The sequence below is a fragment of the Boleophthalmus pectinirostris genome, unplaced genomic scaffold, assembly GCF_026225935.1.
Source record: "Boleophthalmus pectinirostris isolate CB_2022bp ecotype Guang Dong unplaced genomic scaffold, ASM2622593v1 HiC_scaffold_17, whole genome shotgun sequence".
Lineage (NCBI taxonomy): Eukaryota > Metazoa > Chordata > Actinopteri > Gobiiformes > Gobiidae > Boleophthalmus > Boleophthalmus pectinirostris.
The window spans coordinates 32621020-32647067 of record NW_026571115.1 but is presented as its reverse complement, the minus strand read 5'-3'; the positions used below and the strand labels follow the sequence as shown (position 1 = coordinate 32647067).

Here is a 26048-nt window from a genome sequence, read left to right as displayed (position 1 = left end):
TCTGGTCCACCTTGTGATGTCTCCACTGTGTTTTTAAACTGCACACACCTTCACTAGAATCATTTGGACAATTTCAGCCAATTCTCAAATGAACAAAAGGTAAAAAGAGCTGTGGAGCAGAGCATTTTGAGCTTTGGCGATGCAGACAGATGAATTAATAATAAAGTATTACTCAAATGTGTGAACGAAACACAACTCCAGGTCTGTTTTTGATGATTTAACAACATTATAACGTGACTTAAAGCTCAAAAGAGTAAATTTTTGCGGAATATGGGACCTTTAAAAACCGAGAAAAACATGTGGCCTTACTCTGAGCGGGCTTGCATCTCCACAAACCTGACTCTACTGCTTGTTTTGGCTATCACCTTCCACAATTCATCAAACAAATATATCTCTAAGTAAAGTTTGAACCTTTTATTTCCACGCAGACGACTTTCCACCTCCAGAAGTTACAGATCATTCCTTCAAAAACCCTCTAAGTCTCATTTTTCTTCGCTTGAGCTCATCTTTTTTCCAGCGTATCTGCTCCTGTCCGACCACTCCCGCCCGCGCGCCCCCCCCAGCACGCAACGTCTCCACATCGCCGCAAGATAAACACGCCCTTATCGTCGCGTCCTCCGGGTCAGGGTTGCTCAACGTTCGTTCCTCGGAGGACCACTCGAGCGGCGTTGAGCAAACATGGGCCGGTCCGCTCCTCCTCTCCTTCCCTTTCCTCTCGTCTCGGCCCGGTGCAGTTCTACGGGTTCCACTGCTCCTGTTGATTCTGCAGGACTGGCACTACAGGTGGATTCAGTGAGTCAGCTGATACACCCTCGGGCTCATCGCTCACCAATGTGTCGCCAACAGTGCACAGAGAGTTACTCGGAAAGCGTCATCAATCAAAGGGCCCGTATTTCGCCATTTTACGATCGACTTTGGGACGCTGCTCCCTTGTCGCAAACGTAGCTAGAGTTGTGTTTTGTTTCATTCATGTTTAATCTTGTCATTCTCAATCAAAAAAACACTCCAGCTTCCAACTCCTGAAGGGCTCCATTGGGTTTTTAAACTCCATACACCTTCAGGAGAATCATTTGGATGGTTTCAGCTCTGGAATTGCCGATCTCGAAGGTAAAAAACTTGAAAATGACCACTTCATGATTTCAAATTTCACTTCACAAGGTGGAACAGGGCATTTTGAGGTTTGGAGATGTTGATAATAATAATAAAAAAGTTGCTCAAACACGTGTGAATGAAACAAAACACAACGCCAGGTCTGTTTTTGATGACAATTTCGTGTAATATAGGATCTTTAAACATAACGAGTAACGAAAACGGCATTACTTTGGGATTAATAAACGTGTAATATTGTACTAATGAATCAAATATGTGCATTTCATTCAAGACATTTAAATAAAGCTAAAAAACTTGTTTAAAGAGTCATTTAAATGGTCTCAAATGGCATAACACCGATAATAGAAATGGGAAGAAGAAGTCTAAGTTCAAGTCTAACTATAATTTAGTTTCTGCTGGACTTCTCGATCGTGATTTCTAAACGAAATAGATCCAAACTACTCAAAACATCTCATCTGAAGTGAATTCGATATTGATTCTTACAGCGAGCGTGTGTTCAAAGTTGATTTTAGTTGGTTCAATACGTCAACACATTGGCGTTTTAGATAAATTTATAGATACTTAATTGATAAAAAAACGTCCATGTGGCTCATTCACACATTTTCACACACAATAAAATAAACAGGTCTTAAGTATAATCACTGAAATATAGTAAATAAATGCTTGTGGGATAGATTGTGGTACAGATTAGAATTACAGAACAGTTGAAGCAATCAGATTCAGTTTTTACGATAATGTTCAATGTCAACACGTGGTTGGTTGGTTCGTTGATTGATTAGTTTGTGCTCAAGCCCACCAAGATCGAGCCAAAAAGTACTATTACTTCAAAATAGTAGGAATACAAAGTAGTGGTCTATGAAAAGTAAGAATAAAAAGGTATTTGGGAGAACTACTACTACTAAAAGGACGTAATACCTGATTTATGATTAAAGTTAATGTAATTTGAAGGACAAAACATGAAAATAATGCACAAAATCTGGTATTTTTAAATAAAAATTAGACAAACTAAGTCATGTCTGAACCTGCGGTACAAGAAACACAATGCGCAAATCATTTCATGTTGACAAAATAAAGCTTTTGTCACTTGTAGACTCACAGTAGGAACCGAAACTTTTGCTAGAGTAAGAGTACTGTTTCTGTTACTCAATTTCATTCAAAAGTTACTTCAGTGAGAGCGAATATCACTGCGTACTGACTCTACAGGTACTTCTAACTCTCAAGTACTGATGTCAAGTTCATTCAGAGCGCAGCGTGACGTCCCGGTAACCTCCACTCACCTATAACTATAAACACTTCAACGGGACTGCTTCAATTACAGATTACAAAACCACCTGCACGTACTTCTCTCGTATGTACTTTATCCATTGTGTGTGTTTGTTTATCTAGATATCATAGCTTCCCATTGCAAACAGCATGAATCACAGCTTTAAATACCCACATGACACTTGTTTGGGAGTCAAAAAACGGCGCGACGGGAGAGCTGCCGAGGCGACTTGGAACTACTTACGCGCTGAGTTTGACCGGAGACGGCTTCTTGGACATCTTCGGCGGCTCCGCACACACGCTCGCACACGCTCTTTCTCTCGCTCTGTCTCCTTGCGTCTTCCTCGTAGTCCTTCTCTCTCTCTGTGTGTGTGTGTGTGTGTGCGGTGAGAGAGGGGAGAGTTCCACCTGTTGCGTGGCGGAGCTCCTCCCAGGGCAGAGGTTGGAGGTGTGACAGCAGGAGTGTCGTCAGCGCAGGCAAGTCAGGTACAGGAGCAGACCGGGCGGACCTGTTCCACCTCTTCTCCGCCGCCGCCGCCGCGCACACACACACACACACACACACACACATTTCTGGGAGCTCTTCCTTCATGCATGCCTTCTGGTGGTGGTAACCCGAGCTGGCTTTCCCTGTAAGGACTTTAGGGCAATTAAGAAGACAAAGAAGGTTTTACGAGGGCTGTGCATATATTTGTGTGAATGAACGTTCTATTGTGCTTAAACTTGAATGTGCATCTGAGGACTTGAGGACTTTCTGAGGATAGTACTGTATATTTATTCTGTACTGTCTTATTACTAGTAGCCTACACTCTGCCGGGTTTGAAAGAAAAAGTATGGACAGGCCACGGCACATGTTGAACCTCCAGAATTCACCCACCGAGCTGCAGGGGCTGCACTAGCACTGATTCATGACTGCTTCCGAGTGTTGTGTTTTTGGTAGTGACTGTTCAGATCAGAGAGAAGCATTTTAGATTTAAACCAACTGGATTTAAACATTGAAACTGCAACCCAGATGAGAGACTAATGTGGGGTTGATTCTGTTTTCTGATTGGATAACCAAAATATCAAATTATAGCATAAACAACTTGGTCCAGTGTTTCTATAATTGAGAGTAAATCAGCATTACATTTGCTGCAAGTAAAAGATCATCTCACTTGATCATCTAACTCTGGGGACACAAGTAGGTCTTGTTTTAGAAATCTTACATAAAAAACTCCACACCCTGCCTTTAAAGGTGCACTAACCTCTCAAGGATAAAGGAGCACAAACTTTTCTAATATAAAGGAGCACTAACTTTTCTAGCATAAAGGTGCACTAACTTCTTTAGTATAAAGGTAAATTAACATATTTAGCATAAAGGTGCACAATTTTTTCTAGTATAAAGGTGCACTACCATCTCTAAAGGTGCACTAACATTTTGAGTATAAAGGTGCACAAACTTCTCTAATATAAAGGTGCACTAACTTTTCTAGTATAAAGGTGCACTAATGTCTCTAGTATAAAGGTGCACGAACTTCTCTAGTATAAAGATGTACTAACTTTTCTAGTGTAAAGATGCACTAAATAACTTTTTAGTATAAAGATGCACTAACGTCTCGAGTATAAAGGTGCATCAACTAACTTTTCTAGTATAAAGATGCACTAATGTCTCAAGTATAAAAGTGCACTAACATCTTTAGTAAAAAGGTGCACTAACTTCTCTAGTATAAAGGTGCACTAACTAACATCTCTAGTATAAAGGTGCACCAACTAATGTCTCTAGTATAAAGTTGCACTAACTTTTCTAGTATAAAGGTGCATCAACTAACTTTTCTAGTATAAAGATGCACTAACATCTCTAGTATAAAGGTGCACTAACTAACGTCTCTAGTATAAAGGTGCACCAACTAATTCTCTAGTATAAAGGTGCACCAACTAACTTTTCTAGTATAAAGGTGCACTAACATCTCGAGTATAAAGGTGCACTCACTTTTCTAGTATAAAGATGCACTAACGTCTCTAGTATAATGGTGCACTAACTAACATCTCTAGTATAAAGGTGCACCAACTAATGTCTCTAGTATAAAGGTGCACTAACTTTTCTAGTATAAAGGTGCATCAACTAACTTTTCTAGTATAAAGTTGCACTAACTTTTCTAGTATAAAGGTGCATCAACTAACTTTTCTAGTATAAAGGTGCACTAACATCTCGAGTATAAAGGTGCACTAACTTTCTAGTATAAAGGTGCACTAACGTCTCTAGTATAAAGGTGCACTAAATAACTTTTCTAGTATAAAGGTGCACTAACTTTTCTAGTATAAAGATGCACTAATGTCTCAAGTATAAAAGTGCACTAACATCTTTAGTAAAAAGGTGCACTAACTTTCTAGTATAAAGGTGCACTAACGTCTCTAGTATAAAGGTGCACTAACTAACGTCTCTAGTATAAAGGTGCACTAACATCTCGAGTATAAAGGTGCACTAACTAACGTCTCTAGTATAAAGGTGCACCAACTAATTCTCTAGTATAAAGGTGCACCAACTAACTTTTCTAGTATAAAGGTGCACTAACAGCTCGAGTATAAAAAAGGTGCACTCACTTTTCTAGTATAAAGGTGCACTAACGTCTCTAGTATAATGGTGCACTAACTAACATCTCTAGTATAAAGGTGCACCAACTAATGTCTCTAGTATAAAGTTGCACTAACTTTTCTAGTATAAAGGTGCATCAACTAACTTTTCTAGTATGAAGGTGCACTAACATCTCGAGTATAAAGGTGCACTAACTTTTCTAGTATAAAGGTGCACTAACGTCTCTAGTATAAAGGTGCACTAAATAACTTTTCTAGTATAAAGGTGCACTAACTTTTCTAGTATAAAGATGCACTAATGTCTCAAGTATAAAAGTGCACTAACATCTTTAGTAAAAAGGTGCACTAACTTTTCTAGTATAAAGGTGCACTAACGTCTCTAGTATAAAGGTGCACTAACTAACGTCTCTAGTATAAAGGTGCACTAACATCTCTAGTATAAAGGTGCACTAACATCTCTAGTATAAAGGTGCACTAACTAACGTCTCTAGTATAAAGGTGCACCAACTAATTCTCTAGTATAAAGGTGCACCAACTAACTTTTCTAGTATAAAGGTGCACTAACATCTCGAGTATAAAGGTGCACTCACTTTTCTAGTATAAAGGTGCACTAACGTCTCTAGTATAATGGTGCACTAAATAACTTTTCTAGTATAAAGGTGCACTAACATCTCGAGTATAAAGGTGCACTAACTTTTCTAGTATAAAGATGCACTAACGTCTCGAGTATGAAGGTAAACTAACTAACTTCTCTAGTATAAAGATGCACTAACTTTTCTAGTATAAAGGTGCACTAACGTCTCTAGTATAAAGATGCACTAACTTTTCTAGTATTAAGGTGCAGTAACTTCTCTAGTAAACTGGGACAACCCCGGTTTTGAGTGGCTGGTAATAATAAAACTGTGAAAACAAGTTCGTGATTAAGGAGAATTGTTCTGCACTCGGCCCATTAATGATTTATTCACGACTAAGTGAGTCAGTATAGTCTTTTATGTAGTGTAGTGTAGTATTTTCCTAAACAAGTGACAATTTATGCCTCTCTTTACTGTTGGCAGGGATCATATTGGTTAAAAATAGGGACACCTGGGACATTTCTTGTATAAAACTAGGACAAATCACTGATTTTGTATAAATCTCCTGGAACAAAGGACACAGGGCTCAAAACTGGGACTGTCCCGTGTAAATAGAGACATCTGATGCAATAACATTTCTAATATAAAGGTGCACGTCTTTAAAGAGCTGTTATTGCTTTGCCTGGCATTGAACTTTTCTAAGAAAGTGACACCACCAGGCCAAGGTACAGGTCAGATCTGTGAAGAGAAGACTCTGCTAAAAGTAAGAATGCAAGTTTTTCAGGGCATTTTAGAGCAATGAATCCACCATTAACTGAATAAACGTAAGACAATTTAAAACTGTGTAACATTCGAGCCAAGAACTCCTGAGCGAGAACTACTATTTCGAGATGATAGACTTGATAATTTACATTAATAATTTATGCATATCCCATTCCTACATATTTTAATGTGAATGGGGTAAGAATGTTTAACCTAATTATTGTACGCGCACAGGATGGGCAGAGCACGATACTGAACACACAGGTTTGACAGACACTACATAAAGTAATAGTGCTGGAATGCAGGGAGACGAGTTCAATCATTGGACATTCAGAATCATCTTTTTGTGAAGTGTCTCTATAAAGCTTACGAGCAAACTTCAACCAAGAGTATCAGACAAATCTCAGTTAGAAAATGTTCAAATGTAGGTCATAAAACTTTTATAACATTACTATGACTCAATAACTGATACACGGCAACAAAACACAGGTCAAGTGTACTGAACACCTTAGATAAATGTGTTTTCTGCATTTGACCCAAACTTCAGTATCAGTCTTGAGCTGGTCTTGGTCAGGAGCACCTTAGTTGGAGGATTGTGCCTATTTTGCATATTTTGAATTGATGGGTGAAACAAGAGCACCCAGAGGAAACCTAACCTTTCACTGCAAGATCTTGAGATACTCCCGCTGTAAGGTTCAAATTTGCCCAGCAACGAGTGGACCAATCACATCGCAGCACTGAGGTATGTGTGGAAGCCAAAGGTGAAGCGCCCAAACGACCCAAAACAAACATGGCGACACTGACAGACGCACTTCAACCTATTTTAGCGAAAATACAGACTGTTTTGTTTGTGAAAAAAAACTGTGAAGAGGAAGATGTCTGTTCTTTTCTCAAAACTGGATGTAAATAAAGTTAGATTTTTCTGCTTATTCCAAGCCCCGGGGTTTCAAAAGGTTTCAAAAATTCAAGTCAGTGGGTCGAGCTCAATGGCGCATGATCACAGATTCGCCTTTAGCCCGGCGAGGTACTTTTGGTGGCTTTGGACCGACCGAGCATGTGCGGTACTGCTCTTTTATTCCATGGGCACACACGAATGCAGTGTAGTCTTTTATATAGTGTAGTGTAGTGTAATATAGTATAGTATAGTATAGGGGTGTGCAAAAATATTGAAATATCGATATATCGTATCGCTTAATGTGATGATACAGTATCGATATCATGGGCTGCTATATCGATATATCACCAAGAGTATTTTTGGTTTATTTTACTAAATAATTTTGTTACAGAGCTACAGTTTTGGTGCTTGTTTAGAGGAAGGAAACTTTTTTATGTGACGCATTTGACATTTTCACTGTTTTGATGATTCAAATGTTTGTGTTTCATATGAACTTTGCACAAAAAGTGGTTTAACAAAGACTTTTAGTATCACAGACATGATTTAGCCTTTATTTTTATTGAACTGTATCAAATCGATTTGAAATATATCGTATTGAATCGAAAGCTCACTGTATCGAGATATGTATCGTATCATGGCCTATGTATCGAGGTATGTATTGTATCGTGGCCTATGTATCGAGGTATGTATCGTATCGGCAACTTCTTAATGATACCCAGCCCTAGTATAGTATAGTATAGTATTGTATTTTCTTTGTGTTTTGGTCATTTTTAAGCAGCTTTTCTGTATTTTACCTTAACAAATGACAATTTATGTCTCTTTGCTGTTGGCAGGGATCATATTGGTTATTGGTTATTGGTTGAGCACACACACAAACTACGGTCTCGTGTATCACGTGATCGCTTTGACCAATCAGAGCCAGAGGAGCTAGAACGGAGCCGGAGTGAATGATTATAAAGTTGTTTTTTTTAAGACAACTGAAGGATTTTGAGCTGAGAAAAAGTTTATGATCTAAAAATAGGTAAAAATCACCACAAAATTTGACATTTTTGAAAGCTGTAGGAGCCCTGTCTGCTGAACACGAGCAGTTTGTGATTACATCCTTTCTCGTCCCAGGAGATTTTTTCCGTTGAAGCACCAATGAGTGACCATTACATCAACTGGAGGCAACTACAAGCAGTAACACCCTCCAGTTATTTTAATAGATCCATAGTTTATTCGGCTCGTTGTGGCGCTTCGACCAATCAGATTCAAAAGCTTTCAGTGGGAGCTGTTCCAAATCTCAGTTCAGAGTTTTACACATCAATCTAGTGCGAGCCAGGCTAAAGGAAACCCACAAAGACAACAGCAACAATTTCGATTATTCTTTCCCAAATTCCCAAATAATTTCCCTTGTGGATCAATTGTCTAAGTCTAAGTCTTTTCTTATTATTGCAGTGAGATGGGAGAGGCTACTGTGGATAATAATGACTGAAATGTAGAATTTAAATCCTTTTTGGGAGGCAAAACTGAGCCGTCCGAAGAAACAAAAAGTAATCAAAGACATGAGTGCCAAAAACAGCTGATACTACGTTTACTATTTGTAACCATTGAGTCATCCGGTGGTAATAATAATTGGCTTTTGCACACAGGTCTTGACATGTAAAACTCTGACTATTGTGATAACCTGTTATTCTCCACACGAGAGCATGCCGCGTTCGCATGGTTATCAGAAAACACACCTTCGAGCTGACAGGAGTAAAGGTCTGGGGAGGAATGCCGATGAGCTGATAGGGCTCAACGACAACAAAAGACTCTATTCCGATGTTGCTTTAAGAGTGACACGCGGTGGAATCTGCCACCTCCGCAAAACAATACAATACCTCCCCCAAAAAAAATCCCGCCGCGTAAGAAGAAGCCGGAGCATGCGGCCGCGGCTCATGCTTGGAGAGGGTGTGTTGCCTTCGGTTCTTCACACCCATGGGCCAACGCCTTCATACCTGCGAGACAAGAGCCAAGAATGAGGGGAGAGGAGGGGGTTAATCACATACGCGTGGAGTGATAGGTGCCCGAGAACAACAGATTAACTCGTCCTTGAACTTTCACCGAGCTGTTGCGTTATTCTAAGTGTTTTAACGTCAGCTCTGCACCTACAAGTCAAATATTGGTTAAAAGTAAGTGCAGGTGGATAGTACTCACTTAAAGGTTGTATGGAGGATTTTTTTGTTTTGTTTCAAATTGTCAGTGAAAGTTTAAAATACCATTATAGAGACGCAGCAGCCTTGTAATTATGATGATCAAAAAATAAAAAATAATGAAAATTGATCAACTGTGGATGTAGTGAGGCCAGATAAACATCAGCCAATAGAAAACAAGCTCCCTCATTTTCTATTGGCTGTTAGGTTGTCAATCAAACTCCCTACATTTCTAGTGTAACTGACTCGTCATTGCGGGGATTACGTGGTTTATGCATCGGTTCTTAGAGGCTTTTTTAAACTGTAGCTTCCTCGCAGTTCGCACAAAGTTTATTGAGATGGCGGACGAGAATCCGTGACCAGTTCGCCGCAAGAGAAAGTCCGTTTTTGAGGTCGCTGAAAGAAGAAGAGGAGGGAAAAAGGAGCAAAGCCAAACTGAGGTGATTCTTGGAGATCTCTTCCAGCGATTACGCGAACGAAGCAGACGAAGGGTCTAAAAACTGACGCGTTGGTCGCTAAATTATTTCCAGAGAGGTCACTTCAACAGTAATTCTGAACGTGCGCTGGATGTAAACAAGTGTGATTTCTAGAGTAAAGAGGCGGGAGAAGATGTTTCTACGTGGTGGAGGAGGAAGGTGGTGTCACAGATGCGCTACATTTGAAAAAGATCTGTCGCTGTATTTCTTTTCCCTTAAAAAAATCCTCTATACAACCTTTAACCTGACTTGAGTACTCTTCAGTGTACTTCTACTCTGGTTTAAGTAAATGTTGTGCTTGCTTTTCCCACTGTGAAAAAGTCTAGAAGTGTGGGAAGCTTCACAATCAGTGTTGGGAAGTTTACTTTTGAAATGTGTTCCCCTACAGATTACAGATTACATATCCCCAGAATGTAGTTTGTAATGTAATCGATTCAATTACTTAAAGTGAGAAACGTAATCTGAATACTTTGGATTACTTGATATTGTCGTACTTTTTAAAACTACATGAATGTACCAACCACATCCTGAAAATTCATGTTTGTTCTCTTCAAATTGTCTGTTGAGCCCAAGACTCCATGAACAGACTTTTTTTTTACTGCAGAGAAGCAAAGACGAGGATCTGAACGTGAGATGTTTTATCTGCTAGAAGAAAATAAAAAGCCCAGACTTTACTTAAACATATTAAAAACAGATCACTGCTGCTTTAAATGATGTCCATCCTACTGTTAGGTGTCATTTTGTTTAGTCCTGGTTTAGTCCTGGTTTTAGTCCTGGTTTAGTCCTGGTTTAGTCCTGTTTAGACCTGGCTTTAGTCCTAGTTTAGTCCTAGTTTAGACCTGGCTTTAGTCCTAGTTTAGTCCTGGTTTAGACCTGGTTTAGTCCTGGTTTAGACCTGGTTTACACCTGGTTTACACCTGGTTTAGTCCTGGTTTAGACCTGGTTTTAGTCCTAGTTTAGTCCTGGTTTAGACCTGGTTTAGACCTGATTTTAGTCCTAGTTTAGTCCTGTTTTAGACCTGGTTTTAGTCCTGGTTTAGACTTGGTTTAGACCTGGTTTTAGTCCTAGTTTAGTCCTGGTTTAGACCTGGTTTTAGACCTGGTTTAGACCTGTATAGAAAATGAATGCATTATCTAATTTCTTAAAACAGAATATTGTCAAATTTTACCTGTTTACATTGTTTATGCTTTAGCCTGGTTTAGTCCTGGTTTAGTCCTGGTTTAGTCCTGGATTAGACGTGGTTTTAGTCCTGGTTTTAATCCTGGTTTAGCCCAAAATGTGAAAACAGTAAAATACCGCCGTGTAATCCATTTATTTCAACAAAGTAACTGTAATCCAAATACCACTCACTGAAACAGTAACTGTAACTGAATACAGTTACTCATAATTTGTACTCTGATTACGTAACTCTGGAACATGTAATCTGTTACTCCTCGACACTGTTTACAATACGAAATGATTTGAATATTTGTGCTCCTTCAGATATGATTTAGTTTGACCATCCTGTGAAAATACCAAAGTTTGTGAGTTGTTTGAGGTTTTGATCTTCCATTTACTGTATGTTCGCTTTAAATTATAAATCAACTGTTACTTGAGAACAATTTTTATCTACTCCACCTCTGGTTTTAATGTTAGTTTTGCACCTACAAGTCAAACACTGGTTAGAAATTATGTTTGATATTAGCCACATACAAATGGCCCAGTGTGGTAGATATAGATCAGCAGTCTCCAGCCTTTTTCCTCTTGTGAGCTACTCCAGAGAGCTGCTCCTTTTGGCAACCGCAAGACGTTTAGAAAGTAAAAGAGTTATGGCAAGCTTTAGACTTTGTACAATTAAGATGCCTATAAAACATAAACCATTATGCATTTATTAGTGCACAAGTTGGGCATCAAAATGACACATTTACAGCTGTAATTAATCTGATCTGAGTTATTAAATGAAATGCATATAACTCAGAAATCCTTTGACGAGCAACTGCAACTGCAACTTTATTTATAACTTTAACACTTTAACAACAAGTGCTACAGAACATAATAAAAAAAAAACAATAAAACAACATATGAATAAAAACAATCTAATAAAAACAATCTAATAAAATGTCAACACAAGACCTCAAGATTCTTAAACTGTTCCACTTGAGGCAGGGACTCTCCACCCACCCGGAGTGCAAGCCACCTTTTTCCGGTCAAGAACCATTGCCTCGGATTTGGGAGTTGTATCGGACCGTTGTGGTAAAAAGGGAGCTCTGGAGCTTTGGGTAATGACCGAAAGGACGAGATCGTGGATACAAGCGGCCGAAATGTTTCCTCCGCAGGGTGGCTGGGCGCTCCCTTAGAGACAGGGTGAGGAGCTCAGTCACACGGGAGAAGCTCGGAGTAGAGCCGCTGCTCCTCCACGTCGAGAGGAGCAGCTGAGGTGGCTGGGGCATCTGTTCCGGATGCCTCCTGCGCGCCTCCCTCGGGCATGTCCCAATGGAAGGAGGCCCCGGAGAAGATCCAGGACACGCTGGAGGGACTATGTCTCTCGGCTGGCCTGGGAACGCCTTGGGGTGAAGGGAGTCTGGGAGTTCATGCTTAGACTGCTGCCCCTGCGACCCAGCCCCGGATAAGCGGAAGAAAATGGATGGAAAATGTCAGCATCTCAAACTGTGTCAAAAGCCAAAGTGAACAAGTGTGTTTTAAGAATAGCTTTAAAAACAGGTACAGAAGAGGCTGGTCGAATGTGCAACGGCAGCTCATTCCACAGTTTTGGTGTAGCTCTGTCCCCTCTGACCTACTTGAAAGAGGGTGGGGAACTACAGTTTGCAGACCTGTGATGTAGGTTTTACATTCTACATTAATTCTCTGTGATGCCATCATTTAAAGCTGTGCAATGTAACTTAAAGAAAGGTCCACCAACCTTTTGTCCCACCCCGAGACCTCCTCCAGGACGCACCTCCACCCACATGTCCTTTCAGCACTTTTTATTTTTAGTTTACCTTAGAAACGACTTAATTACACTTTGTATCAGTTGTTGCTTTAGTTCATTGTGTATTACAGCTCATTAAAGTCGATAAAGGACATTTAATAGATTTAATTTCTAGTAACTACTATTTACAACTAGCTTCGTGTTGTCTCTGCTCTGCTCTGCTTGCATAAGTTAATTAGCAGTTAAAAAAATGTCACAAGCAAAAACAGGTGGCTGCTGTTTGTTTACTTTTAGGGACCTGTGGATGGAGCTAAGTCATGTGAAGGTCCATCCAGAACGAGATGAGGTCCTTCTAGTGGACGTCTGCAGGAGTGTCATAGTATTTGAGACCGGTGTTGGTCTTGGTCTTGGACTCCAGCGCATTTGGACTCTTAGTCTTGAAGGCGTTTGGTCTCGGTTTTGTCAATCATATTTCACTACGGTAAATGTGCAGAGGCTGTTAAATACCACTGCAAAAAAAGTAAGACAATGTGTCTCCTCTGTGGGTAGGACTTCCTCACTCAGTTCCTGCAGAATCATGGAGACAAATCAAGAAGAAAGAAGCGAGGAATGAGAAATGAGATGCGGCCGTAGACCCTCCAGTGCACAGGTGTCAAACATAAGGCCCGGGGGCCAGATCCGGCCCTCCAAGACCTTTAATGTGGCCCTTGGGTGATTTTCTACTAAAATATTTTAAATGTTGAAATTGAATTTTTCTTAAAGTTTCAGGTTGTTCATAATATTATAATATTATAATAAGAAAGAGTTCATCAATTAAAAAAGATTTCTGTAATAGATTTGCGTTTCTCTGCACAAATATTTGAACTTATTTTTATTTTTGGGGTTTATATGACATGAGTTTTCTGATCCGGCCCCTTTGGGAATCAAAGTAGGTTGGATACGGCCCCCGGACCAAAATGAGTTTGACACCCCTGCTCTAGTGTGTCCGTGGTCTTCCCTGGGGCATGGTGAAAAAAATATATATAATTTTTATTCATAGTGCTGTTTAGGAGTTTTCAAAATGGAAACACTTTGTTGGCGTTCCACATACAAAATGTTCGCTGCAAACTCGGGATGATTTAGGCAGCCAAAGGTTTCCTTTTTCATGCTTCCCATGGATCAATCCTGCCCATCGCCTTCACCTTTCACTATTTTTCAATTCCGTTGGGAAGAGAAACAGTTTGAACGGAGGTTTGAGTCACACACATCTGATTCCCTTTTGCATTTATGGAGTCCGCAAACAAATTTCTCGAGCCGTTTTCCGCTGTTAGGATCCAACAACCAAACAATTACGATGTCCGAATCCCAAAACTAAATTATGAAAAAATCAGAACAAGAAACAAAGCGACATGTTTCAAAATACTAGAAAAGATCGGCTTTGTCAATAGACGCATCCCACTGGGAAAACAAACATGGAGGTTTGATGTTCACTTTTTCGGACAATCCTTCCCAGTTTGGATTGCGCAATGACCGGAAGTCCGAGATTCTTGATGCGTCTATTGGTCAAAAATAGGGACACCTGGGACATTTCTTATATAAACTTGGGGCAAATCAGTGGTTTTAGATAAATCTGCAAGGAGAGGGGACATGGGACTCAAAAGTGGGACCGTCCCGGGTAAAAAAGGAACGTCTGGTCGCTCTAATTTTCAACCAAAATGTGAGAACGACGACCTGAAAAACTGTAAAGAATTGTTCAGCAGCACTTGTTTATCTCACTAATTGCAGTTCCAATCCAGTCAGCTCTTTCTGGTCCGGTTGTGTTCAAAGTCTTGAGTAATCGAGCTTCAGACAGAGCAGCGTCTACGGTTAGCGTCACACCATCGAGGAATGCGGATGACATCAAGCGCGAAGTATCAAGAACTTTATAAAGTATTTACAGTGTCATGTACAGGTTGTAACATGATTCAACATTCAAGAGGAGTAGTAAAACCTGAAATGTTTAAGTCACTTGAGCCACGCCAGCAGCCCGTCAGCGCAGGAGTTATTGTTATGGTCAAACCTTGTGGATAAAAACAGTTTCGCCGCGGAGCCTTTTGTACGGAGATTCCTACTCGGCAAGTAACAAATGACTAATGAGACATCGACCGAGAATTTGCTGTACCCTTCTGCTAAAGAATGTTTTACGCCCCGCCCAGCTGTTTAAATTAAACATTGCGTAATCCAAACACGGAGAGATGTTGAGCAAACAATCTAATCTTGATTGGAGATTGAGGCGATTTTTTTTGTTTTGTTTTTTTTTGTTTTTAGAGCCGCACTGCAACTTTCTGGAGGCGGCGTGCGATGGGAACAGAAGATTAAAATCAAACTTTGCGGTGATTATTAAAAAATCTATTACTAGCAAATACATATCTCATATCTACAAAATATTACAAGATGCTACCACCAGTGTTGGGAAGGTGACTTTTAAAATGTAATCCCCTACAGATTACAGATTACAGACCCCAAAATGTAGTTTGTAACGTAATCCATTAAATTATTTAAAGTGAGTAATGTAATCTGAATACTTTGGATTACTTGATTTGCTGTAGAGAAGCAAAGACTACGATGTCTTCACATAAGATGTTTGGTCTGATAAAAGAAAATGAAAAGCCCAGATTTTATTAAACCAAATTAAAAATATTATTAATAGAAGACGAGGAGACACGTCCACACAGCAGGATTTAGTCCTGTTAAATACTGTTTTAGACCTGGTTTAGTCCTGGTTTAGTCCTGGTTTAGATCTGGTTTAGACCTGGTTTAGATTTGGTTTAGTCCTGGTTTAGTCCTGGTTTAGACCTGGTTTAGACCTGGTTTAGACCTGGTTTGGTCCTGGATTAGTCCTGGTTTAGACCCGGTTTAGTCCTGGTTTAGACCTGGTTTAGTCCTGGTTTAGTCCTGGTTTAGACCTGGTTTAAATCTGGTTTAGATCTGGTTTAGTCCTGGTTTAGACCTGGTTTAGTCCTGGTTTAGACCTGGTTTAGTCCTGGTTTGGTCCTGGATTAGTCCTGGTTTAGACCTGGTTTAGTCCTGGTTTAGACCTGGTTTAGTCCTGGTTTAGTCCTGGTTTAGACCTGGTTTAAATCTGGTTTAGATCTGGTTTAGTCCTGGTTTAGACCTGGTTTAGTCCTGGTTTAGACCTGGTTTAGTCCTGGTTTGGTCCTGGATTAGTCCTGGTTTAGACCCGGTTTAGTCCTGGTTTAGACCTGGTTTAGACCTGGTTTAGACCTGGTTTAGTCCTGGTTTAGACCTGGTTTGGTCCTGGATTAGTCCTGGTTTAGACCCGGTTTAGTCCTGGTTTAGACCTGGTTTAGACCTGGTTTAGTCCTGGTTCAGACCCGGTTTAGTCCTGGTTTAGACCTGGTTTAGACCCAGTTTAGTCCTGGTTTAGTCCTGGTTTAGACCTGGTTTACATCTGGTTTAGATCTGGTTTAGTCCTGGTTTAGACCTGGTTTAGTCCTGGTTTAGACCTGGTTTAGTCCTGGTTTAGTCCTGGTTTAGACCTGGTTTAGTCCCGGTTTAGTCCTGGTTTAGTCCTGGTTTAGATCTGGTTTAGATCTGGTTTAGTCCTGGTTTAGACCTGGTTTAGTTCTGGTTTGGTCCTGGTTTAGTCCTGGTTTAGTCCTGGTTTATTATGAGTAACTGTATTCAGTTACAGTTACTGTTTCAGTGAGTGGTAATTGGATTACAGTTACTTTGTTGAAATAAATGGATTACACGGCGGTGTTTTCCTGTTTTCACATTTTGGGCTAAACCGGGACTAAACTAAACCAGAACTAAACCAGAACTAAAACCAGGACTAAACCAGGTCTAAACCAGGTCTAAACCAGGTCTACAACAGGTCTAAAACCAGGTCTAAACAAAGTCTAAAACCAGGTCTAAAACCAGGTCCAAACCAGGTCTAAACCAGGACTAAACCAGGACTAAACCAGGTCTAAAACCAGGTCTAAACAAAGTCTAAAACCAGGTCTAAAACCAGGTCCAAACCAGGTCTAAATCAGGACCAAACCAGGACTAAACCAGGTCTAAACCAGGTCTAAACCAGGTCTAAACAAAGTCTAAAACCAGATCTAAAACCAGGTATAAACCAGGTCTAAACCAGGACTAAACCAGGTCTAAACTAGGACTAAACCAGGATTTAACAGGACTAAATCATGCTGCATGTGGACGTGTCTCCTCGTCTTCTATCAATAATATTTTTAATTTGTTTAAGTAAAGTCTGGGCTTTTTATTTTCTTTTATCAGACAAAACATCTTATGTTACGATTTCCTCGTCTTTGCTTCTCTACAGCAAATCAAGTAATCCAAAGTATTCAGATTACATTACTCATTTTAAGTAATTTAACGTTTTTTTACATTACAAACTACATTTTGGTGTATGTAATCTGTAATCTGTAGGGGAAAACATTTTAAAAGTCACCTTCCCAACACTGTGTATGTATGTGCATATATGTATAAACATGTATGTATGTGTTTATATTTTTTTCATTTTGTTTTATTATTATTATTAATTTTTCCCTTGTTTTATTATTATTAGTTTTGATATTACCAAGCTTTTTTTTTTTTGTTCAAGTTTGATAATTTCTATAATATAAATACAGTGACTTTGTTTACTTTTAGAAAAGGAGAAAGGAGATTATAACTGACGTGCTGTGTCAATGTACGATATATTTTGTTCCTTTGTTTGTTTCCAATAAACGTTAATGGAAAAAAAAAAAGAAAAGTTACATAGAATAGCTTATTTCTGATTGTTTTTTTTTTTTTTGTTTTTTTAGTAAAGCATTTAAAGGTTAATATTTATCGACACAGATTGAAATTTATGGCAAAATAACTTGCACAATTCTCTCAAGGTGTAAATTGTTGCAGTCCTCTTAAAGGTTGTATAGAGGATTTTTTTTTTTTAGTTTCAAATTCAATGAAAATTTAAAATACCATTACAGAGATGCAGCAGCCTTGTAATTATGATGACCAAAAAAAAAAAAAAAAAAAAAAAAAAGAATGAAAATCTATCAACTGTGGATGTAGTGAGTCCGGATAAACATCAGCCAATAGAAAACAAGGCTGCCTCATTTTCGATTGGCTGTTAGGTTGTCAATCAAACTCCCTACGTTTCTAGTGTAGCTGCTTCGCCGGCGCGTGGGGATTATGCGGTTTATGCAGCAGTTCTTTTCGCGCAAAGTTTGTTGAGATGGCGGAGGAGAATCGACGACCAGTTCGCCGCAAAAGAAAGTCCGTTTTTGAGGTCGCTGAAAGAAGAAGAGAAGGCGAAAAGGAGCAAAGACAAACTGAGGTGAATCGTGGGAGACCTCTTCCAGCGATTGCGCGAATGATGCAGACGAAGAGTTTAAAAACTGACGGGTCGGTCGCTAAATTATTTCTAGACGGGTCACTTCAGCAGTAATTCTGAACGCGCGCAGGCTGTAAACAAGTGTGATTTCTAGAGTAACAAGGCAGTAACAAGGCATGCACAACATTTGAAAAAGGACTGTCGCTGTATTTCTCTTCCCTTAAAAAATCCTCTATACAACCTTTAAGAAAACTCATCTGGAAAAAAATAAATAAATCTGCCAAATCACTGAACGACACTTACAGCATCAATTCGATTTCCAGACTTGTCTTATATTCACAATTAACTTTATGCAAATGTCATATTATGAGAGGTTTTATGCAAATACCTGTGCACAAAGGTGTATCCCTGATGTTTACACTGCAGAGCGCGTACCGGGCATTCCTCCTCCTCCTCCTCCTCCTCCTCCTCCTCCGTACATGCGAGCTGGTATGAAGGCCATTCCGCTCCAGCTGCGCCGCGCCCTCACCGCAGCACCTTTCATCACCAATCCGAGCTGCAGCGACGGATCTGAGGAGTGAGCGCTGCTTCACCTGCACCAGAGCAAGAAAGAGGGGAAGAACAGTCTCACGTTTGACCAAAGGGGGGCGCCGCAGCTGCTGGATTCAACATGAGAACACAGTATGCAGTGTTGGGAAGGTGACTTTTAAAATGTTTTCCCCTACACATTACGGATTACATACACCAAAAATGTAGTTTGTAACGTAATCCATTAAATTACTTAAAGTGAGTAACGTAATCTGAATATTTTGGATTACTTGATTTGCTGTAGAGAAGCAAAGACGAGGAAATCGTCTTTGGCTGCTAAAAGAAAATTAATAGGCCGAGACTTTACTGAACCAAATTAAAAATATTATTGATTAGAAGACGAGGAGACACGTCCACGCAGCATGATTTAGTCCTGTTAAATCCTGTTTTAGACCTGGTTTTTGGTTTAGTCCTTTTAGTGTTTTAGACCTGGTTTGGACCTGGTTTAGTCCTTGTTTAGACCTGGTTTTAATCCTGGTTTAGTCCTGGTTTAGACCTGGTTTTAGACCTGGTTTAGACCTGGTCCTTTAGTCCTGGTTTAGACCTGGTTTAGTCCTGGTTTAGAGTCCTGGTTTAGTCCTGGTTTAGACCTGGTTTAGTCCTGGTTTAGACCTTAGTTTAGTTTAGTCCTGGTTTTAGTCCTGGTTTAGTCCTGGTTTAGACCTGGTTTAGACCTGGTTTAGTCCTGGTTTAGTCCTGGTTTAGACCTGGTTTAGTCCTGGTTTAGTCCTGGTTTACCTGGTTTAGACCTGGTTTAGACCTGGTTTAGTCCTGGTTTAGTTCCTGGTTTAGTTTAGTCCTGGTTTAGTGGTTTAAGTCACTGAAACACTAGTAACTGTAACTGAATACAGTTACTCATAATTTGTACTCTGATTACATAACTCCGGTACATGTAATCTGTTACTCCCCAACACTGATGGTGTGTCATTAAGGTAAGAGAGGCAGCACCGTACAGGACTATTCAGTCTATTCACTTTGACCAGTAGATGGAGCATGAGAGCAAAGATTAATATTTAATAAAGAGTTGGTGCCCCTGATAAAAACTCAGGGACTCTTAATTGGTACGAACAATTAAAACTGTATCATAAGAAGCTGCATTATTCAAGTAAGGATCAGTTGTTATTTTTTGGAAGAAGCCCAACACAGCTCAGGGACCCAGACTAAACACTGAGAACCACTGGGTTACAGTAAGAGCAATGATCTATTTAAGGCAGGTATGTCCAAACTATGGCCCGTGAGCCAAATGCAGTCAAACTCATTTTTCTTGGCCCTCAGGCTTAAAAAAAACTTTCTACTGCAAGTTTTTCGAAAATCTTAATATTTAGTGTGTGGTTTTAAGGATCTTAGCATGAATAAAGACTGATGGCTCATTCTACTGTGTTAATCATGCACATATTTCAAGTATTCAGTGCATTGAGCATCAGTCTACAGCTCTCGCTCGGCCCTCTGCTTCATCTGTGTTTAGATATGTGGCACTTGATGAAAAAAGTTGACACCCCTAATTTAATAAGTTAAAACTTTGCATTAGCAGTTCTTGTTCAGCTCAGTACTGAAATATACACTTATTCTCTTACAATTTAATTTTGTAAATAATTCAAGAGACAAAAGATGGGGTTTTGAGTTTTATTTGAAAGATCATGCAGTGCATTTTATGGAAAGGAGTTTACTTTTCAATGATACGTATGAAAAACCAATAAATGTATATTCCACTAGTACAAAACGCAACTAAACATTAGAGGAATGTAACAAATTAAATAGAATAAAAAGGAAAAACAAAAGCGTGCAACACAACTGCTGCCGCACTGCAGATCTTTAAAAGACGATAGAGGTTTGTGGTTATAACCCTGCTGTGAATACAAAAAACATCTTACAGGATCAACTAGACAAAAAGCAATAAATTACTTTCTTCAAGTGTTTGTGCGTTTACTGTGGGAATGGTGGAGCCATGGGGTAGGTCACCAGCGGAGGGGGAGGGTGCTGCTGCGCCTGGGCCTGGGGGAAAGGGAAGGGTGGGTGATTGGTGCCGTTCTGAGCGGGACCTTTTGGAGGTCCGAACTGTTGTGGCTGGAAGCCGTTCTGGGCTCCAAAGTTTCCTGGCTGGCTGTTGAAGCCGGGCTGTCCGTTACCGTTGTAGCTGTTGTAGCTGTTGGTGTTGCCTCCCCCATAGCCTCCGTTTTGGGTGTTTGAGCCAAAGCTTTTGTTAGGTCCACTGTCATATCCTCTACCGTTGTCCCTGTCTCTAAAACTACCGAAATCACGTTTGCCTGAATACCTATCGCGCCGGTCATCTCTGTAGCCGCCACCTCTCCCGCCCCTTGAACGACCTGCAAAAGACAAAGATCATTAGAACAATCATCACGCACTGGATTAGCACCCATAGTAAGGAAAGTCGCCACCACTTTATACCAAAGGGCGGCAGAATAGAAAAGGTGCTGCAGTTGGCAGCACAGATTCTGTCTCTCACCAATTGGATTTACCTCCTCTGTCCTCGGCCATCTGGAGGAGCTTGGGGTTGATAGCTTGGTTGGCCTCTCTGAGCACAGAGATGAGGTCGCCGGCCTGTTTGAAGTTGTTGGGGGTGAAGAAGGTGTAGGCTGTGCCTGTCTTTTCACTACGTCCTGTTCGCCCAATGCGGTGGATATAGTCCTCAGAGTTGTTGGGGTAATCAAAGTTGATGACAAATTTGACGTCTTCAACATCTGTAAGATTGTGTCGTGGCATAGAGGAACAATAGAGCGGCACAGATGTGCCAATGCCACCACACCAGATCAGAAAACCCAAATTAGAACAGAGATAACATGCGGCTGTCAAAAGGTTAGTTTCTCCTCGGGGAGAATGCAAACTCCAGTCACTTCCATTCCAGTTAGACATCCCCCTGGACCCAACCCCAAGAATGGCTCAAGTCTTACCAGTGTGGAGTATGCATTCTCTAGTCCTTAATGCCATCGTTTCTGACTGGCCCTCGTAATAAAGAGTCTACTGCTAGCACTACCACAAGTACCATGTAGACCTTTAACTACACTCAACTACCCTGTCCACGACAAGACTCAATATCCCTGTGTTCATCTAGTCTCTCGTTGGCAGGTCTCGACATGACTTGGAAACGCAGGCGAGGGAGGAGTGCGAGCTTGGATTAAGCCATTTAGTGTCCATCTAGCATGTCCCACTGTCACCAAAAGCGCCAGTAGCCATGTCTGTACAGAGGTGAAGGCATGATCGATCAACTGTTCCTCGGACAAAAGTTTCACTGCCACCCATGACACACACAACCCTCCAACAGGCTCTAAACACTTGCACTGCTCAGACATGCAAGTCGAGGTGTGTAGCTGGGCTGTGCGCCTGGGCGTGTGAGCAGTCCAAACCCTTGCCAGAGCACAAGCATTTCAATAGAACCAGTTAGCGTAGCCAGCCCTCAAGCCGCCCTGCACTTTAGGCACAGGCCGGGGCGTTTTGCTGAGTTTGGGCCTGGTCACCTCTGTATGAGCAATGACTGAGAGCGTGCCTCTCCAGTCAGGACACCTCCAAGAATCCTCCTCCTTCCCCCTCTGGAGACCTGGGCTTGTCATGCCAAGGCCCTGCCACATAGACTGCTCCTTCAGCCGAGGGGAGAAACTCAGAAAGCAGACAAGTTAAAGAAAGCAATACACTTTCTTTTACAACAATGTGTACAAGTACCAACGTGTTCAGGTTGGATACTGACCTAGACCCCTGGAGGCTACATCTGTGGCAATGAGGATGGGTGCCTTTCCGTATTTGAACTCTGAAAGTAGAAAAGTAAAGTTAGATACTTTGAGGCAGACATGTTCTTGGGAAAGTGGAGGTGAAAACAGCTTACCATTGAGGACCCAGTCCCTTTCTTGCTGGCTTTTGTCTCCATGGATACCCATTGCAGGCCACCTATTGAGACATCACATTAGATCCTGGTGTACTACAACCTCCAGAAAGTGTCAACAGCAGCTGGTACATACCCATCTCTACGCATCCTCCTGGTGAGGTCATCACAACGCCTCTTTGTCTCCACAAATATAATAGTCTTGTTTTCCTTTTCGCTCATGATTTCTTCCAGCAGACGGATGACTCTAACAAGAGCAAAAACGCGTTAATAAAAAAATAAAAATACAACTGAGCTGTAAACCTGTGGAAAATCATTCCTTACTTGTCCTCTTTCTCTCCATCGTTGCAGACATCTACGATCTGCAGGATGTTGTGGTTTGCGCTGAGTTGAAGAGCTCCAACATTGATCTGAACGTAGTCTTTGAGAAAGTCCTCTGCGAGCTGTCGCACCTCTTTGGGCCAGGTGGCACTCCACATCAGCGTCTGACGGTCCGGCTGTGGATATATATGTACACACGTGAGCGATGTGTTAAGATCAGAGAAACGCATGACTACAAGTTCTCCTCTACTCACCCTGATTTGATCGACAATTTTACGAATCTGCGGTTCAAAGCCCATATCGAGCATTCTGTCTGCTTCATCCAGGACAAGGTAAGTGCAGCGGCGAAGGTTGGTCTTTCCAGATTCAAGGAAGTCGATGAGTCTTCCAGGAGTAGCGATGCAGATCTCCACACCTGCACATAAAAAACCACTTTACAGATCAGATAAATGGGAGAGTTTGGGGATTGTCCATCCTCAGAGCCGCCTGGACTCTACTCTACAGTTACAGAGGATGTCCCAGAGTATTTTAAGAGACGTGCAACATCCACTAAACTCAGTTTCAGCTGCTTCCCTCTGGTCAGAGGCTGTTAGTTCCAAGATCTAGAACAAATCATTTTAAAAAGGAGCTTCGTTCCGGCTGCCTATCGTACTTATGAATAAATTGTAATCTATCCAAGATTGTGTGTTTTTAACATATTTAATATTTATTGTGATTTTAGCCAAGGGTGATGGATGATTTTAATTGGTTGTTTATGGAACAAACCATTCTGCACTGGAGCTCTGTAACACTTTATTTTGTAGTTGTGATTTTATGTGTTTTGTGGATGAATGAAATGTGGAACCTGTCTCAAATCTGAAAAGCAAATTTACCTACGGGTACAAATAAAGCAACCTAACCTAACTGTCAAGCAGGCAGGTTTACAATGAAAAGGTCCAAATTAAATACTGACCTCTCTCCAAGTCCCGTATCTGAGGTCCTTTTGGCGCTCCTCCGTATATGCAGGTGGATTTGAGGCGAGAAGCTCTGCCATACTCTGCTGCCACCTGCTGCACCTGCTGCGCCAGCTCACGGGTGGGAGCCAAAACCAAGCACTAAAAACACAGACACAGAAATTAGTGAAACATTTATACATAAATTATACATGTGGTTATGCAATTGCAGTAAAGGCTTTACTTACAATCGGTCCATCTCCACGTTCCAGAAATGGTTGGTGGTTGATGTGCACAATAGCGGGGAGGAGGTACTGCAAGAAAAATTACAACAATTACCACACAGTTCAGTACAATTTGAGTAAATCATAAAAAGTAATTTGAGGGGAAGCTTACCGATAAAGTTTTCCCAGAACCAGTCTGAGCAATGCCCACCATGTCTTTCCCACTGAGAGCCAAAGGCCAGCCCTGAGCCTGAATGGGAGTGGGTTCAGTCCAGTTCTGTTTGCTGATTACGTCCATCACATAAGCTGAAGATACAAAACATCATGAGTAAGCACTTTTTTTATTTCAAAACTATCTTTAATAATAATAGCAACTTGCATGGAAAAGTGGCCTCTGTGAACTTTGTGATGGGGTTTGGACAGTCTCTTCCTTTTACCGTAATAGTCTTTGAGTCTCTGTACTGCTGAACCTCTTGCTGCAAAGAAAAAAAAAAGGCACATTTTAGACCCACAACCATCACACCTGGTTGCGTAAGCGCTGCATGTGCCGCAAAAAAACACGTGTTTCCTGCGCACGCGGTTGCGCAACCTCCTCGTGAACCCGCTGCCCCCCACGTACCATAGACCTGCGGGTGAGGTCCGGGTGCGGCTGGTAGAAGTTCTTCTCAAACTTCGGCAGCTCGTCCAGGTTCCAGTGTTTCTTCCGCAGCCGCTCGCCGGGATTCCCGAACTTTCCTCCGCCGCCGCCGCCGCCACGGTTCCCACCAAACCGGGCACCGCCGCCGCCATAACTGCGAGGAAAGACGGGGAAAAAAATAAATACAAAATCTGAAACTCACGTGCAGTAAACAGTTTATGCCACTAGTCTGAGAAGCTGATATAAAATGGCAGGCGTGATGGGTCAAGTGAACAAAAGGCATCCGGCATTTTGTTTCCACGTCTGCACACGGAAAAAGCCGGGTGGACAAATTATCTTATCAAACGCGCCGGTTGAGATAATTACAGAACAAAACAAATCACAAACGCACGCCGTATACGTTGATAACAAAACAAAAAAAAAAACAGTTACGTAGCGTTTTTTTTTTTTTTTTATTTTTTTTTAAGCGTTAGAACTCAAAACTCGACGTTAGGTAACGTCACCGACACCGATAAACGCCGCCGTTGTAAAAAAAAAATAAATAATAAAATAAATGAATAAAAACAATAAAAGCACCGCGTTTTAAAATTAACTCTAAAAACGAATAACGTAAAATAAATGAAAATGTTGTAGTTTTAAGAATTTAGCGGAGAATTTTTTATCAAAAACTAGTTCCGTTAGCTTTTAGCATTTTAGCCGCGCCGGGTTGTCGGGGCACGAGGCCAGACTAGGCCCGAAGCCAAAAAAAAAAAAAAAAAAAGCTTCCGACGAGGCCCCGGACAAGAATGAGGTGGACAAAAAACATTAAAAAAAACATTAAAATCCGGCTGTTCGGCACGTTAATTTGCAGAAATGTGTCCGCGTTGTTGTGTAAACTTAAAAAAAAATAATTGCGTTAGTTAAAACCGAAGCTCGCCTGATATTCATCCGACCACGCACCTACAAAAAAAAAAAAAAAAAGACGACTTACCCTCTGTCTCTGTCCCGATCTCTGTCTCTGCGGTCGCGATCTCTGTCCGAGTAGCCGGGCATATTGTAAACAACAAAGCGTATAAATAAAAAATAAAGATAAATAGAGTTTAGACGAGATTTAATCTGCCGACGAACGTCCCGACCGGCAGTGAAGGTAAAATGCCGGTAGTGAGGAAACGAGGACCGGCTTATATAGCAGCAGGAAGAAGTCCGCTCTGCGTCGTATTACTCCGCAGCCGGTGTTTCGGCCAATCACGGAGCAGGTTGGTCGTTGGTTTCGTCGGTGAAGCGGCAGTAACAGAAAATGTGATTGGTTATTGTACAGTTTTGCCCTAGTTTTATGTTTATTTATTTGTTTTAAATAATTTTTCTTGCATACTATTTTTTTTTATTACAAATTTCTTGTTTAAATTGAACAATAAAACACTTAAATTGTCCTAAAGACGAACTGCGCTGTATTTATATTTAAGATAAACCTTTATTAGACGTGCGTAAAAATCCCGGTCGAA

General features: G+C 40.9%; 2 protein-coding genes across 3 annotated transcripts in view; both read right to left on the bottom strand.

The window, feature by feature from the left end:
• The window catches only part of evplb (envoplakin b), a 49174-nt gene extending 45496 nt beyond the window's left edge, over window positions 1-3678 (bottom strand). Inside the window, exon 1 of the mRNA XM_055152328.1 lies at window positions 2618-3678. Within this exon, the coding sequence (XP_055008303.1) occupies window positions 2618-2652 (35 nt within the window). The 5' untranslated portion in view covers window positions 2653-3678. The remainder of the gene's footprint in view (window positions 1-2617) is intronic.
• Window positions 3679-20230: 16552 nt separating this feature from the next.
• On the bottom strand, window positions 20231-25704 carry ddx5 (DEAD (Asp-Glu-Ala-Asp) box helicase 5). 2 transcript variants are annotated; one of them, XM_055152332.1, is made up of 13 exons: window positions 25538-25704; window positions 24550-24721; window positions 24310-24406; window positions 24103-24236; window positions 23955-24020; window positions 23727-23868; window positions 23029-23189; window positions 22778-22950; window positions 22590-22700; window positions 22457-22518; window positions 22322-22381; window positions 21099-21320; window positions 20231-20945 (listed from the first exon to the last, which is right to left on the bottom strand). In XM_055152332.1, exons 1-13 carry the CDS (start codon window positions 25597-25599, stop codon window positions 20545-20547), a joined length of 1863 nt encoding a protein of 620 aa, XP_055008307.1. In that variant the 5' UTR covers window positions 25600-25704; the 3' UTR covers window positions 20231-20544. The 2 variants fall into 2 exon arrangements, with proteins under 2 accessions (XP_055008307.1, XP_055008308.1); XM_055152333.1 differs by having other exon boundaries at window positions 20757-20945; window positions 21086-21320.
• Window positions 25705-26048: the final 344 nt, after the last annotated feature.

What these genes read in the sequence shown, in the direction of transcription:
- ddx5 (XM_055152332.1), bottom strand. Translation starts at nt 25,599, where the DNA reads ATGCCCGGCTACTCGGACAGAGATCGCGACCGCAGAGACAGAGATCGG. An exon ending in GATGGAGAGAAAGAGGACAA is followed by an intron (nt 22,701 to 22,777) that starts GTAAGGAATGAT and finishes TGCTCTTGTTAG; the next exon opens with AGTCATCCGTCTGCTGGAAG. An exon ending in AGGAGGATGCGTAGAGATGG is followed by an intron (nt 22,519 to 22,589) that starts GTATGTACCAGC and finishes ATGTCTCAATAG; the next exon opens with GTGGCCTGCAATGGGTATCC.